The sequence below is a fragment of the Salmo trutta genome, chromosome 25, assembly GCF_901001165.1.
Source record: "Salmo trutta chromosome 25, fSalTru1.1, whole genome shotgun sequence".
Lineage (NCBI taxonomy): Eukaryota > Metazoa > Chordata > Actinopteri > Salmoniformes > Salmonidae > Salmo > Salmo trutta.
In genome coordinates this window covers 19434362-19450799 of record NC_042981.1, presented here as the reverse complement: position 1 = coordinate 19450799, position 16438 = coordinate 19434362, and the positions used below count along the sequence as shown (strand labels likewise).

Below are 16438 nucleotides of genomic sequence, written 5' to 3'. Positions count from 1 at the left end.
GGCATTTATTTCAAGTACAGAGGAAAGTCGGGGAGGGGAGGATGGCAGGAAGGGACAGAAGAGAGGAGGCTATTTTTACAAGATTAAGGGCGGGACACAGCCAGTTGAATAAGTCCTTAAATGTGATAGGAAAGCATCCAACAGGAATGTGTGATTATTGCCAGGAAACAGAGACGGTGGAGCATGTATTGCTACAGTGTGGGCAGTATCAGAGGGAAAGAGAGAGGGTGAGATCAAGTATGAGGGAGAATTTTAATTATTTTATTTTATTTAACCCTTATTTAACTAGTCAAGTCAGTTAAGAACAAATTCTTATTTACAATGACGGCCTACTCCGGCCAAACACGGACGACGCTGGGCCAATTGTGCGCCGCCCTATGTGACTCCCAATCACGGTCGGTTGTGATACAGCCTGGAATCGAACCAGGGTCTGTAGTGACGCCGGAGAAGGGGATACAGGAAATTAGTTTAATGAGTATATAGAGTAGAACGTCATTAGATATAGTCTCAAATATTTTATATTTTTTAAGAGCAACGGGGCAGGTAGAATTTTGTTTCTCCGTCTCTGGTCTACACCCCCAGTACAGTAGGTGGCGGTAATGCACCATAACGTTGGATGCCAAGCGCCGATAAACCCCACGGAAGAAGAAGAAGTCGTTAGCCGACCAATCCCAAGCGAGCTAACGATTGTTTAGACATGTCAGAGAAGCTGAAAAAATAAGTTATCATAACATTGATTAGCTTGTTTTCATGTTATTAGGAATAAACAGAAATTAAAATGTCAAACGATACGGTAGTACACTGGAAGGAACTTTTGAAAAGAAGATTGGCATCCTCCAAGAAAGGTTTTCTACGTCCATAGCTAGATCTGTTGTGTTTATTTAGATAGCAAGTTAGCTAGCTAATGTTAGGCTAATTTCAGCTAGCTAGTCATATTTATGAATAGCTAGTTAGCTAATTATTTATTTTTGTGTAAGAAAAACTAGATAACTAGCAATCTACCCACTCAATTATTGAACATTCACAAAGCCTTATTGTGTCAACATGTATCCATTTCTGTACAGATGAGAGGACTGAGGAGGAGAAGAAAGCAGAAGAGACGGCACTCTTCACTAAATACTACACAGAGTGGAGGGGTGGAGGCAACAGAGAGAACTACAGGAACATTCCACGCTTCTACTACAGGGCAATTGAACATTTTGACAGAAACATTCTAGCTAACTAATCAGCTAATTTTTGGGTGGTGTTTTGACATCTTTATAGCAATTGTGATATTCACAACGTGTCAATTTAAAAAAAATGTTAGGGTCATTTAGCAGACGCTTTTATTCAGAGCGACTTACAGTATGAGTGCATACATTTCCCCCGTGGGAATGGAACCCACAACCCTGGCGTTGCAAGCACCAAGCTCAACCAACTGAGCCAAACGGGACTGAAATGCTTTTGTGAGGGGCTGAAAGGATCATGGTTTCTGAAGTCTTATATATCTGTGTGATCCCTATAGCTTCCTGCAGAGGATGAAGTTCTCCTGCAGAAGCTGCGAGAGGAGTCCAGAGCCGTCTTTCTGCAGAGGAAGAGCCGGGAGCTTCTGGACAATGAGGAGTTACAAGTGAGACTGACATCTGGTTCAATCAAACAACTATTTAGTCAAATAGAAAGATTTACAAGCACTGGAATCTGGTAAGTCCATGGCACTATTAAAGTAATCAAACCTAATTATTGAACCTACACCTTCTTTCTGTTATCTAGAATCTGTGGTTTCTGCTTGACAAACATCAAGTGCCACCCATGACAGGAGAGGAGGCAATGATAAGCTATGACAGTTTTCTGAAGGTTGGAGAAAAAGCAGGAGTTAAGTGCAAGTGAGTACTCAGCATATTACGTTTTGGAGCCACAACGTTTTGTGCTAATCACTTGAGCAGAATTAACACTGTTTACATTCATATTAGCCCAAAAGCATGTTTTTAGCTGGTGTGAAAAGGCAACATGAATACCATAATGAGACATACTGTATGTGTAAACTAGGGGTGGATTTATTAGTCGTAGCAAAACGTTTTGCACCATAGCAATTTTTATTTTGTAAATCTGCTCCAAAGTATTCCCACGAATAATAGAGGTACAGTATATGTGATTGTATACAAATGTAAGCAAGGTTTGAAAATATTATGTTTTAGTCTAATATTATATTCGTTTCTTGTTGTCAATTTGCAGTCTACAAATTATTTGTAATTATGTTCCTGCCCCCTTACCATCTGCTTAAGAAAACATTTGCCTGCAACTGAATCTAGTTGATGATCCCTGGTTTAGAGTAAATGTTTCCGTTGCAAAATGTTTTTTTTTTTGCAGTGTAAAACTTTTTGCAACGGTGAGCAACTAATGAATACACCCCAGGACTATGTGTGTCACAAGCAGATGGAACACTAAGCTCATTAACCATTTTTGACATTATATCTTGGAATGTAACGTTTAAATCTTCTAACAGTTTTTTTTGTCCCACCTTTCGCTCCTAGGCAGTTCTTCACTGCCAGAGTGTATGCCAAACTTCTCCACAACGATCCATATGGCAGGATATCAATTATGCAGTTCTTTAACTATGTTATGAGAAAAGGTCAGTTTCTTATCCATGTCTCCTATCGTCTTGCATCCATAACTTTCATCCATAACGTAGGTCCAACAAATTTGGCCAGACAACTTTTTCAGTCAGAGCATCTGGATAATGGAACACCCTGCCAACCAAGAGAGTGCAGTACCTTTACTAGCATCAAGGCAAACCTGAAAAAGTGGCTAAAGGCAAACCAGTCATGTGAAAATTAAGACATTCCTACTCTTAAGATGTCAGATACCTTTAAACAAAATATCATTCTTTTGTCTATTATTGTATATTAGTGTTATATTGCTGTTTTCTGCCTAGGGACTACAGAAGAAAATTATTACATAAAATGTGCTATCTAACTAAGTCTGGTATAATGGCATGTTGTACATCAGGGATGGGCAACTTTGATGGGGTGGGAGCCACAAAAAAATGGAACTCATCACGAGGGGCCGCAGTGGGTCTGCGAACCCACATCCATACTTTTTGAGGGCCCTAAGTGAAAATGTGTTGAATTTGGTGGGAAAGTGAAGTTGGTATTTTGTAAGAGTGTTCGATAAGTGCCTTGTCCTGATTTTGATATTGATGTCTCTTCTTCCAGTGTGGCTTCACCAGACGAGGATAGGGCTGAGTCTCTATGACGTGGCTGGACAGGGCTACCTCCGTGAGTCTGTAAGCACTGACTACTTTAATTTTACACCAAAATCTTGTGTTGATGGCTCCTTAGTGAAATAGGGATATTCCTTCCCTCCCTACTTTCTCATGATTCCTATTGAGACCCATTTGTGCTTTTCAGAGATGTGAAAGATGATATTTACTATGACCATGATGCAGGAACCACCCTCCTGTGAAGCATCTCTGGTTACAGGGTGTTGTTCTTCTCTGTGACATGTTCTTCTCAGTGACCCATTTGCCTTTGTTTAACCAACCGATGGTGTTTTTTTGTTCATTTATTTGTGTTGTTTGTAACTGATTTTTTTGTAACTTATTTTGTACATAATGTTGCCGCTACCATCTCTTATGACCGAAAATAACTTCTGGACATCAGGACTGTGATTACTCACCACGGACTGGCAGAATCCTTTTTTTCCTTTTAACGAGTCTGACGAGCTCGACACGAACGATATTATGCTTTCTCGGGAACAGGCCCAGATCCCCGTGATTTGCATGAAGAGGAGGCGGCGAAAAAAAGGCCAGAGGCTGGGCTGCCTTCTGAGAATTCATAGGCGATTGAATAAACCACCACTTCCTTCCATTCTGCTAGCAAACGTACAATCTTTGGTGAATAAAATTGATGACCTACGCGCAAGATTAAACTACCAACGGGACATTCAAAACTGTAAAATCTTATGCTTCACGGAGTCGTGGCTGAACGACGACACTATCAACATACAGTTGTCTGGTTATACGCTGTACCGGCAGGTATTTTTGTCTCGAGCTATTGCTCGCCTTATCTCATGATAAGCTGTAGACCACACTATCTACCTAGAGAGTTTTCATCTGTATTTTTTGTAGCTGTTTACATACCACCACAGTCAGAAGCTGGCACTAAGACAGCATTGAATGAGCTGTATTCCACCATAAGCAAACAAGAAAACGCTCACCCAGAGGTGGCGCTCCCAGTAGCCAGGGACATTAATGCAGGGAAACTTAAATCTGGTTTACCACATTTCTATCAGCATGTTAAATCTGGACCACTTTTACTCCACACACAGAGATGCATACCAAGCTCTCCCTCCATTTGGCAAATCTGACCATAATTCTATCCTCCTGATTCCTGCTTACAAGCAAAAATTAAAGCAGGAAGCACCAGTGACTAGATCAATAAAAAAGTGGTCAGATGAAGCAGATGCTAAGCTACAGGACTGTTTTGCTAGCACAAACTGGAATATGTTCCGGGATTCCTCCGATGGCATTGAGTAGTACACCACATCAGTCATTGGCTTCATCAATAATTGCATCAATGATGTCATCCCAACAGTGACCTTACGTACATACCCAACCTAGAAGCCATGGATTACAGGCAACATCCTCACTGAACTAAAGGGTAGAGCTGCCGCTTTCAAGGAGCGGGACTCTAACCCGGAAGCTTATAAGAAATCCCGCTATGCCCTCCGACGAACCATCAAACTGGCAAAGCATCAATACAGGACTAAGATTGAATCGTACTACACCGGCTCTGACGCTCATCGGATGTGGCAGGGCTTGCAAACCATTACAGACTACAAAGGGAAGCACAGCCGAGAGCTGCCCAGTGACACGATCCTACCAGACAAGCTAAACTACTATGCTCGCTTCGAGGCAAATAACACTGAAACATTTATGAGAGCACCAGCTGTTCCGGAAGACTGTGTGATCATGCTCTCCGCAGCCAATGTGAGTAAGACCTTTAAACAGGTCAAGATTCACAAGGCCGCAGGGCCAGACAGATTACCAGGACGTGTACTGCGAGCATGCGCTGACCAACTGGCAAGTGTCTTCACTGACATTTTCAACCTCTCCCTGTCCGAGTCTATAATACCAACATGTTTTAAGCAGACCACCATAGTGCCTGTGCCCAAGAACACTAAGGTAATTTGCCTAAATGACTACCGACCCGTAGCATTCATGTCTGTAGCCATGAAGTGCTTTGAAAGGCTGGTCATGACTCACATCAACAACATTATCCCAGAAACCCTAGACCCACTCCAGTTTACATACCTCCCCAACAGATCCACAGATGACACCATCTCTATTGCACTCCACACTGCCCTTTCCCACCTGGACAAAAGGAACACCTATGTGAGAATGCTATTCATTGACTACAGCTCAGCGTTCAACACCATAGTACCCTCAAAGCTCATCAATAAGCTAAGGACCCTGGGACTAAACACCTCTCTCTGCAACTGGATCCTGGACTTCCTGACGGGCCGCCCCCAGGTGGTAAGGGTAGGTAACAACACATCCGCCACGCTGATCCTCAACACAGGGGCCCCTCAGGGGTGCGTGCTGAGTCCCCTCCTGTACTCCCTGTTCACTCATGACTGTGTGGCCAGGCATGACTTCAACACCATCATTAAGTTTGCCAATGATCAACGACGACACAGCCTATAGGGAGGAGGTCAGATACCTGGCCGTGTGGTGCCAGGACAACAACCTCTCCCTCAATGTGATCAAGACAAAGGAAAATATTGTGGACTACAGGAAAAAGAGGACCAAGCATGCCCCATTCTCATCGACGGGGTTGCAGTGGAGCAGTTTGAGAGCTTCAAGTTCCTTGGTGTCCACATCACCAACAAACTAACATGGTCTAAGCACACCAAGACAATCGTGAAGAGGGCACGACAAAAGCTATTCCCCCTCAGGAGACTGAAAAGATTTGGCATGGGTCCTCAGATCCTCAAAAGGTTCAATAGCTGCACCATCGAGAGCATCCTGACTGGTTGCATCACTGCCTGGTATGGCAACTGCTCGGCCTCCGACCGCAAGGCATTACAGTGGGTAGTGCGAACAGCCCAGTATATCACTGGGGCCAAGCTTCCTGACATTTTAAGGTCTACACCTGTTGTATTCGGCGCATGTAACTAATACAATTTTATTTGATTAGTTTTTTCCAGCAACGCGACAAATGTTATGACTTTTGGGGTGTAAATTGTCCAAGTTGCCCCAGATTCACTATAGGTTGAACATCAGACTGTTTAGAATTCAGATTTGACTTATTGTTGAGATGATATGTGTGTCTTTTGTAATGTGATAGGACTTGGAGAACTACATTTTAGAGCTGATTCCCACACTCCCTCAGCTGGATGGTCTGGAGAAGTCCTTCTATTCCTTCTATGTCTGCACCGCTGTCCGCAAGTTCTTCTTTTTCCTGGATCCCCTACGGACTGGTTTGTTACTTATGATAACTAACCAAAAACATATTTGTCAAATGTGCAGACTTCTGTAAGATTTCTATAACTTCTTTGTCATCAAATCAAATCAAAATCAAATCAAATTTATTTATATAGCCCTTCGTACATCAGCTGAAATCTCAAAGTGCTGTATAGAAACCCAGCCTAAAACCCCAAACAGCAAGCAATGCATGTGAAAGAAGCACGGTGGCTGGGAAAAACTCCCTAGGAAAAACTCCTGAGAAAGGCCAAAAACCTAGGAAGAAACCTAGAGAGGAACCAGGCTATGAGGGGTGGCCAGTCCTCTTCTGGCTGTGCCGGGTGGATATTATAACAGAACATGGTCAAGATGTTAAAATGTTCGTAAATGACCAGCATGGTCAAATAATAATAATCATAGTAGTTGTCGAGGGTGCAACAAGCACGTCCGGTGAACAGGTCAGGGTTCCGTAGCCGCAGGCAGAACAGTTGAAACTGGAGCAGCAGCATGGCCAGGTGGACTGGGGACAGCAAGGAGTCATCATGCCAGGTAGTCCTGAGGCATGGTCCTAGGGCTCAGGTCCTCCGAGAGAAAGAAAGAAAGAGAGAAAGAGAGAATTAGAGAGAGCATATTTACATTCACACAGGACACCGGATAAGACAAGAGAATACTCCAGATGTAACAGACTGACCCTAGCCCCCCGACACATAAACTACTGCAGCATAAATACTGGAGGCTGGGAGGCTGGCTGAGGCTTGTCATGCCTATAACTTGTTTGTCTGTGCCTACTCTGACAAAATAACATCTTGTTCCATTTATTCATGTTTATTCTCAGGGAAAATTAAGATTCAAGACATCTTGGCCTGCAGCTTTTTGGATGATCTACTCGAGCTGAGAGATGAGGAGCTTTCCAAGGAGAGCCAGGAATCCAACTGGTTCTCTGCACCCTCTGCTCTTAGAGTTTATGGTACGCAGCAGCTATTTGATAAAAAAAAATTGCCTCATAGACATTAGGCTAATCTGAAGCCGGTAACACCTGAATGTTAAAATAAAAAAGAGATTCCAGATGATCTTTCTCCTTGCCCTCTTGGTAAGATGGTCAATCCTGTGTTCTCTTTTGAAGGCCAGTACCTGAATCTTGACAAGGACCACAACGGCATGCTCAGTAAGGAGGAGCTGTCTCGCTACGGCACTGGCACTCTGACCAGCATCTTTCTGGACCGCGTGTACCAGGAGTGCCTCACCTACGACGGAGAGATGGTAAGAACCTTGCCTGCTGTTCTGACCTATTTTACTATACATATGCGCACTTAGAATAGATGATTGATGTCGGTGTGTTGCAAAGACTCTCCTTGCAGGTTTATAGCTCTTTGTTTGTCTACATTTAAAATAGTTTAACCAAATACGATTACTTTGAACTGTACAAAACCATCTAAAACACACTCTTACTCAGAATTGCTGAGATTCCACGTGGCATAAGACCATTATCACATAATAGTTGTTCTAAGATTTTATCAAAGGACACAGTAAGTGTGAAATGTGTTATGACCTGATTTGATGCTTAATCTGGTCTTGACCCTGTGTCTCCCAGGACTATAAGACGTACCTGGACTTTGTCCTGGCTCTGGAGAACAGGAAGGAGCCTGCAGCGCTGCAGTACATCTTCAAGCTGCTGGATATGGAGAATAAGGGCTACCTCAACGTCTTCGCACTCAACTACTTCTTCAGGGTGAGACATCAGAGGGATAAATAGAGACAGCAGAGTAGACAGTGAGACCTCTCCATCTGAAATCCTGCTCACTGAATAAAAAGTGTTGTCATGGGCCTCCCGAGTGGCGCAGCAGTCTAAGGCACTGCATGGCAGTGCTGAGGCGTCACTACAGACTCGGGTTCGTTCCCAGGCTGTGTAACAGCCGGCCGTGCCCGGGAGACCCATGAGGCGGCGCACAATTGGCCCAGCGCCATCCGGGTTATGGGAGGGTTTGTCCGGCCGGGATGTCCTTGTCTCATCGTGCTCTAGCGACTCCTTGTGGCGGGCCGGGCTTGGCAGGGTCGTGTTTCGGAGGACGCATGGCTCTCGACCTTCGCATCTCCCAAGTCCGTAAAGGAGTTGCAGCGATGAGACAAGACTGTAACAACCAATTGGATACCATGAAATTGGGGAGAAAAAAAAAGATATCTATATCAATTATCACCTTTTTTCTGAACAATTGTTTTTTATGAAGTCACTTTATCAAACCAATCAATGAGAATAATAATAATTGATCTACATCTGAAAATTGCATCATGTATTTTTGCTTCATGTATTTTCCACCAGGCCATTCAGGAGCAGATGAAAATCCATGGCCAGGAGTCGGTGTCCTTCCAGGATGTCAAGGTAAATAGACTTTGTCCCCTGTTACCGTATTCACCATGGAGTAAGTAACTCTGAAGTATACTACTGGTTACTGTAAATCAGCTTGAAGTATCCATTTCCTCCAGAAATATTGTGTGGTTACACCATGCCCAAAAGCCATTGTGCGCAAATTGATTTTGTCCCCCCACACCAAACGCGATCACGACTCGCAGGTTGAAATATCACAACAAACTCTGAACCAATTATATTAATTTGAAGAGAGGTTGAAAAGCATGAAAAATATATGCCAATTTAGCTAGCTAGCTTGCAGTTGCTAGCAAATTTGTCCAATTTAGCAAGCTTGCTGTTGTTAGCTAATTTGTCCTGGAATATAAACGTTGAGTTATTTTACCTGAGATGCACAAGGTCATCGACTCCGACAATTAATCCACACATAAAACGGTCAACCGACTCATTTCTACTCATCTCTCCTCCTTCCAGCGTTTTTCTTCTTTGGACTTTATATGGCGATTGGCATCTAGCATTTATAATAAGGTGTATTACCACAACTGACCCACCAACCTCAGTTCATTTTTCAATTACCCACGTGGGTATAACCAATGAGGAGATGGCACGTGGGTATATGCTTCTATAAACCAATGAGGAGATGGGAGAGGCAGGACTTGCACTGCGTTCAGTGTCACAAATAGAACTGACTTCTGTTTTAGCGCTTGGCAACGCAGACGCTCGTTGGCGCGCACGAGCAGTGTGGGTGAAATAATTGAATAACATGTATGTGTCCATTTATTTTGGGACGCACGCGATACGAGTGTTCTGGTCAGCATGTTAGTGTGGGCGTCAAGCATTTGTATGGAGTTAACCAGAAGGTATTGTGCTCAGTGGGTGTTCAGTGTTTCCCCAAGCTCTATTCTGAGTTTGTTTATACAAATTTTACATTGATACAAATTTGTCATGCCATAAAATCGAAGTTCCCTGACCTTTTTTTACAGTCTCAAACTGCATTCTCATTTGTACTAGTAGGGATTTTGTTTTTAAAACTGGAATCTTTAATGGTGATACGTCCGTTTGCGATATTACAAGAAATTACTGCAAAGAACACAATTTTTTCCCTCAGACGTCATTGCATGCGTGAAAGAACAGCAGCATATTTATTGACATTTCTTTCACCGTGATGCTCCCCAGCTCTGCTTCAACAAAACAAAAACAATAACAACGGCCGTGGGGCGGAGAGTGGCGCTGTTTCCCCCACTGTGGATTCCATCTTTAATGATGATTTCAATAATTTACTCAATGATTTTAATAAGTCGGTTTTTTTTAAGTTGCAATGTTGTGCCTTCAGGATGAGATCTTTGACATGGTGAAGCCAAAGGATCCCTACAAGATCACGTTGCAGGATCTAGTGAACAGCAGCCAAGGAGACACAGTAACCAGCATCCTCATTGATCTCAACGGATTCTGGACTTATGAAAACAGGGAAGTTCTGGTTGCTAACGACAACGACAGCAACACAGCTGACCTTGACGATACATGAATATTCAGTCAAACTGGGGACTACTAGACTCGGCAAGAAGATAAATGTTACGGTAAAAATTCTAGACACACTCACTGGAACTCAGTTCTTTAAAAAATAACTTGTCAAGACTTCGAAATACAACAGTTGTATGACCTGTTTAAATGTTTATTAATGTAGTGTGCATAGTATTTTCATTTTCTATACTATGTATTTTACTCTAAAAGTTATTATAAAAAGTCTTCAAATGAAACTGTTTTTCCATTAACACATTATAAAATGTTTTTACATAATTGTGTTGGCCTTTCAGTTTTTCTTTCCTTGGGTAAAGGTGTGTAGTGTGAATACCGTAGGATGGGAAAATATTTTCCTTATACAACCAGCCCTAATAAAGTGGCATTTCATATTATTTGGGGACTGTGAAAAGTAGTTATCTTGACAATACTGCTGTTCAAAAGAAAAGCAGCAGATATTTTTTAAACATGTTTCGCTTTACCTTGGGCTTACTTCTCAAGCCTTATAGAAGGGATCATGGCAGATAAGGTAAACTTCAGCAGAGCTATTTCTAAATATATGGTTCTGGACAATAGTAATGACTGAAGTGTGAGCACAGATGCCAACAAGCAACGTGTGAAGTTTTGTTAAAGGCCTGGAGGACAGTTCCCAACATTATTTTGATGAACTTTCTGAAAAGAACAGGAGAACTAGTCATAGTAAAGCAATAGGATATTTGTGGGTATTTTAAGGGGAAATTATCATAGTTGACAATGAATATAAAAAGCAATTTCCAACTGAAATAAAACAACTATTCCAATAACATTATCCACCTCTGAAATGGTTTTAGAAAGGTCACTTATCTTGCTGCTAACTTATTGTATAACAATGTTATTAAGTACCTGAAAAAATGTATCATAGAGATCTCTTAAACCTGCAAATAGTTAAAATCAGCATCATATCTATAATGTGTGTGCTCATTCACTGACGCACAGCAATGTTCATTGCACACAAAAGTTAATGCATATTGACAACACAGCAACTAAAAAATATGTATTCTGTCTCATGTCTGACTTACAGTATTAATAGAACATGATCAATATGATACAAAAATAAGAACTACACTATAGCAAAAATGCTGAGGAGGCTACATCGTGAAATGTGAAGATGTCCATTTAATTGAACTGTTAGGTGGGGATGGGTGCAGGGAATCTGTTGGCATCAGGTGTGGCATCTTGATCCAGCTCAAAGGTGACGTTGACAAAGGAGGCTTTACCCTCCGGCTGCTCCATGGCTGGCTGCTGCATCTCCTGGTCACGCTCCTCAAAACGACGCTCTGCCTCCTCAGACAGCCGGTTCTCCTCCTCCTCCTCCTCCTCCTGTCAGTCACAACATGAATGAGGAGCAGGGATACTAAACTACACCTTGGAGTAGTAACAAGTAGTGACAAAATAGTGGTAACACATTAGTAGTAATTAAGCATTCCAAGGTCTGCCAGTAGATGCTTCCCCCATTGACAAGACAACGTACCTCCTTTTTCATTCTGTAGTACTCGTCAATAGCATACTGGTACTTAGGTGAGGTAATGCCAAACAATGAGGCCATTCTCTCCCCAAGATAGTCACAAACTGAAAGCACAAGGCAGAGGCACAGTATTACCAAGACACAGAACATGACATTTTATATAGGATATATTTTGACACTCATCATATGTGTATCTTTAGTCTAGTATACGTAATACCACATTTACCTGAAATAGTGGAGGTTGCCACTCTCCACATGTGAAACAAAAAATATGGACCCCAAGTCAACCTGGACTATAACAAAAATATGACACAATAAGAAAACAAAGTTAACAAAATGCAGGAATATTTCATTCTATTCAAGCTCATGTCATGGAGTAAAGTCCAATTTGAATTTATAAGGACATAGAAACCAACAGGGTCAGCTGAGGTCTTAACAGCTATAGAAGCTTGCACTTCCTCCTCTTCTTCTTCATCTGTGCTGTATTCCTCCATGGTCTCTCCACTGGCAAAGTAAATCGTTCTTCGGGGCACCTTCTGCTTCTTCATCCCTATGTCTCCCAGCTCCACACTCTCAAACTCCTTCACCATATTGGAGCTCTGTCAATCATCAAAAACAACAAAAACAGTCTATTCTCAAGACATGTTTGGTTACAGCTGGTAGAAACAGGATTTTACTATCATGTTAGCACTAGAAAACTTAGCAGCTACATTATAGGGCTGTTTACATTTGTCTCACGTTATTTTGAGGTTAGTAAATCCCCATTTGAATGAAAACATTCCAACAGGGTTTTCAAGCAGTTTCTGTGAGTGACTGATTCATAGCCAGCTATGTCTGTGTTATAATTGTGAACAAATAGCCTACAGAATGCACATATTTATTCATGTTCGAAATAGAAAGCTAGATATATAGCTAGTTGCTGATGCTACAAGGAAGTATTAACGTTAGATCGCTAGCTAAAACAAACACAACACACAATCGTTTTTTATTGGCTAAACTCATGAGTACAGATCTAAAATTGCAATTATGACACAATCGCACCTTTTCGGCGTCCATAGCTTTCCCCAAAGAGATGTTGACATTAGTGAGATATAGCGACAGCTCTGCCATCTCACTTCTCCCTCAAATGTCGGAAGTGACGTGGATAGGGGTTTGGTCATAGAGATCCTATTAAATTACTAGACGGGTAACAATGGCAGCCACCTTGGTCAGGGAGAAATCCAAAACCTGTCTAATTGGAATGAATGGCAGTAGAGGCATAGGTGATGCATTTCCTGCTTTTACTTACACAGGACAATAAATGTAACGCAAAAATAATAATAATCATTTAAAATAAAAAATATAACGCATAAGTAAGTTACCAGGGGGCAGGGCTACCGACGTAAAAACTAATCTGAAGAGGGGGCTGGCTAAGGCTAAAACTGGCGAGTGTAGAGAGTATAGGGATATTGTTATCCACGTCGGCACCAACGATGTTCAGATGAAACAGTCAGAGGTCACCAAGCACAACATAGCTTCAGCGTGTAAATTAGCTAGAAAGATGTGTCGGCATTGAGTAATTGTCTCTGGCCCCCTCCCAGTTAGGGGGAGTGATGAGCTCTACAACAGTCTCACAACTCAATCGCTGGTTGAAAACTGTTTTCTGTGCCTCCCAAAAGAAAGAATTTGTAGATAATATGCCCTCTTTCTGGGACTCATCCGACTCATCCACAACATGTTGTCTAATCGGGTGTCCAGAAACAGAACCAAGCTTGGCTTGCTCAGGAGTGACAGGGCTCTAACTCCTCTAGCTCCACAATGAGATAGGGTGCACACCAGGCAGCAGGCTGCCAGCCAGCCTGCCAGTTTAGTGGAGTCTGGCACTAGCATAGTTAGTGTAGTCAGCTCAGCCTCGATCTCGGTTGGGCAAAACTAATCATGGCGGTGTTCACTAGCAATCTCACTGGAATAAAGACCTCCTCCATTCCTGTCATTATTGAAAAAGATTATGATATCTCAAAATAGGGCTACTTAATGTTAGATCCCTCTAATGTTAGATCCCTCACTTCCAAGGCAGTTATAGTCAATTAACTAATCACTGATCATAATCTTGATGTGATTGGCCTGACTGAAACATGGCTTAAGCCTGATGAATTTACTGTGTTAAATGAGTCCTCTCCTCCTGGTTACTCTAGTGACCATATCCCCTGCGCATCCCGCAAAGGCGGAGGTGTTGCTAACATTTATGATAGCAAATTTCAATTTACCTAAAAAAAAAAGAAAAAAGACTGCGTTTTTGTCTTGTGAGCTTCTAGTCATGAAATCTATGCAGCCTACTCAATCACTTTTTATAGCTACTGTTTACAGACCTGCAGGACCATATACAGAGTTCCCCACTGAGTTCCCTGAATTCTTATCGGACCTTGTAGTCATGGCAGATAATATTCACATGTTTGGTGACTTTAATATTCACATGGAAAGGTCCACAGATCCAAAAGGCTTTCGGAGCCATCATCGACTCAGTGGGTTTTGTCTCTGGACCTACTCACTGCCACAGTCATACCCTGGACAAAGTTTTGTCCCGTGGAATAAATATTGTGGATCTTAATGTTTTTCCTCATAATCCTGGACTATCGGACCACCATCTTATTACGTTTACAATCGCAACAGATAATCTGCTTAGACCCCAGCCAAGGATCATCAAAAGCCGTGCTATGAATTCTCAGACAACCCAAAGATTCCTAGATGCCCTTCCAGACTCCCTCCACCTACCCAAGGACGTCGGAGTACAAAAACATTTGTCACAATAAACTAGCTCCCTGGTATACAGAAAATACTAGAGGCCTGAAGCAAGCATTCAGAAAATTGGAATGGAAATGGAGCTCCGCCAAACTGGAAGACTTCCGACAAGCTTGGAAAGACAGTACCGTGCAATATCGAAGGGCCCTCACTGCTGCTCAATCATCCTATTTTTCCAAACTAATTGAGCAGAATAAGAACAATCCAAAATAAAAAAATGTATACTGTCGCAAAGCTAACTAAAAAGCAGCAAGAGAGGATGGCTTTCACTCCAGCAGTGATGAATTCATGAACTTCTTCAACGAAAATATCATAACCATTAGAAAGCAAATTACGGACTCCTCTTTGAATCTGCATATTTCTCCAAAGCTCATTTGTCATGAGTCTGCACAACACTGCCAGGACCTAGGATCAATGGAAACACTCAAGTTTTTAAAATCCTATATCTCTTGACACATTCATGAAAATAATTATGGCTTCTAAACCTTCAAGCTGCGTACTGGACCCTATTCCAACTAAACTACTGAAAGAGCTGCTTCCTGTGCTTGGCTCTCCTATGTTGAACATAATTAATGGCTCCCTATCCACCGAATGTGTATCAAACTCACTAAAAGTGGCAGTAATAAAGCCTCTCTTGAAAAAGACAAACCTTGACCCAGAAAATATAAAAAAACTATCGGCCTATATCAAATCTCCCATTCCTCTCAAAAAATGGGAAAAGCTGTTGCGCAGCAAGTCACTGCCGTCCTGAAGACAACAATGTATACGAAACGCTTTAGCCTTGTTTTAGACCCCAATCAAAGAACTGAGACTGCACTCATGAAGGTGGTAAATTACCTTTTAAAGGCATCAGACCAAGGCTCTCCATCTGTCCTCGTGCTCCTAGACCTTAGTGCTGCTTTTGACACCATCGATCACCACATTCTTTTGGAGAGATTGGAAACCCTAACTGGTCTACACAGACAAGTTTTAGCCTGGTTTAGATCTTATCTGTCGGAAATACAGTGCCTTGCGAAAGTATTCGGCCCCCTTGAACTTTTCGACCTTTTGCCACATTTCAGGCTTCAAACATAAAGATATAAAACTGTAATTTTTTGTGAAGAATCAACAACAAGTGGGACACAATCATGAAGTGGAATGAAATTTATTGGATATTTCAAACTTTTTTAACAAATAAAAAACTGAAAAATTGGGCGTGCAAAATTATTCAGCCCCATTAAGTTAATACTTTGTAGTGCCACCTTTTGCTGCGATTACAGCTGTAAGACGCTTGGGGTATGTCTCTATCAGTTTTGCACATCGAGAGACTGAAATTTTTGCCCATTCCTCCTTGCAAAACAGCTCGAGCTCAGTGAGGTTGGATGGAGAGCGTTTGTGAACAGCAGTTTTCAGTTCTTTCCACAGATTCTCGATTGGATTCAGGTCTGGCCTTTGACTTGGCCATTCTAACACCTGGATATGTTTATTTGTGAACCATTCCATTGTAGATTTTGCTTTATGTTTTGGATCATTGTCTTGTTGGAAGACAAATCTCCATCCCAGTCTCAGGTCTTTTGCAGACTCCATCAGGTTTTCTTCCACAATGGTCCTGTATTTGGCTCCATCCATCTTCCCATCAATTTTAACCATCTTCCCTGCCCCTGCTGAAGAAAAGCAGGCCCAAACCATGATGCTGCCACCACCATGTTTGACAGTGGGGATAGTATGTTCAGGGTGATGAGCTGTGTTGCTTTTACGCCAAACATAACGTTTTGCATTGTTGCCAAAAAGTTTGATTTTGGTTTCATCTGACCAGAGCACCTTCTTCCACATGTTTGGTGTGTCTCCCAGGTGG

General features: G+C 42.1%; 2 protein-coding genes across 2 annotated transcripts; one reads left to right on the top strand and one right to left on the bottom strand.

Annotated features, from left to right (window-relative positions):
* The first annotated feature begins 640 nt into the window (after positions 1-640).
* ppp2r3c (protein phosphatase 2, regulatory subunit B'', gamma) lies at positions 641-10598 on the top strand. The gene is made up of 12 exons (XM_029713127.1): positions 641-845; positions 1065-1186; positions 1505-1609; positions 1750-1862; positions 2511-2608; positions 3192-3262; positions 6327-6459; positions 7278-7409; positions 7566-7702; positions 8034-8171; positions 8760-8819; positions 10138-10598. The coding sequence occupies exons 1-12, from the start codon at positions 779-781 to the stop codon at positions 10327-10329; spliced, it is 1368 nt and encodes a 455-aa protein (XP_029568987.1). The 5' UTR covers positions 641-778; the 3' UTR covers positions 10330-10598.
* A 424-nt stretch (positions 10599-11022) lies between these two features.
* On the bottom strand, positions 11023-12966 carry fam177a1 (family with sequence similarity 177 member A1). Its single transcript, XM_029713128.1, has 5 exons — positions 12868-12966; positions 12243-12425; positions 12053-12119; positions 11833-11930; positions 11023-11681 (listed from the first exon to the last, which is right to left on the bottom strand). The coding sequence occupies exons 1-5, from the start codon at positions 12934-12936 to the stop codon at positions 11490-11492; spliced, it is 609 nt and encodes a 202-aa protein (XP_029568988.1). The 5' UTR covers positions 12937-12966; the 3' UTR covers positions 11023-11489.
* Positions 12967-16438: the final 3472 nt, after the last annotated feature.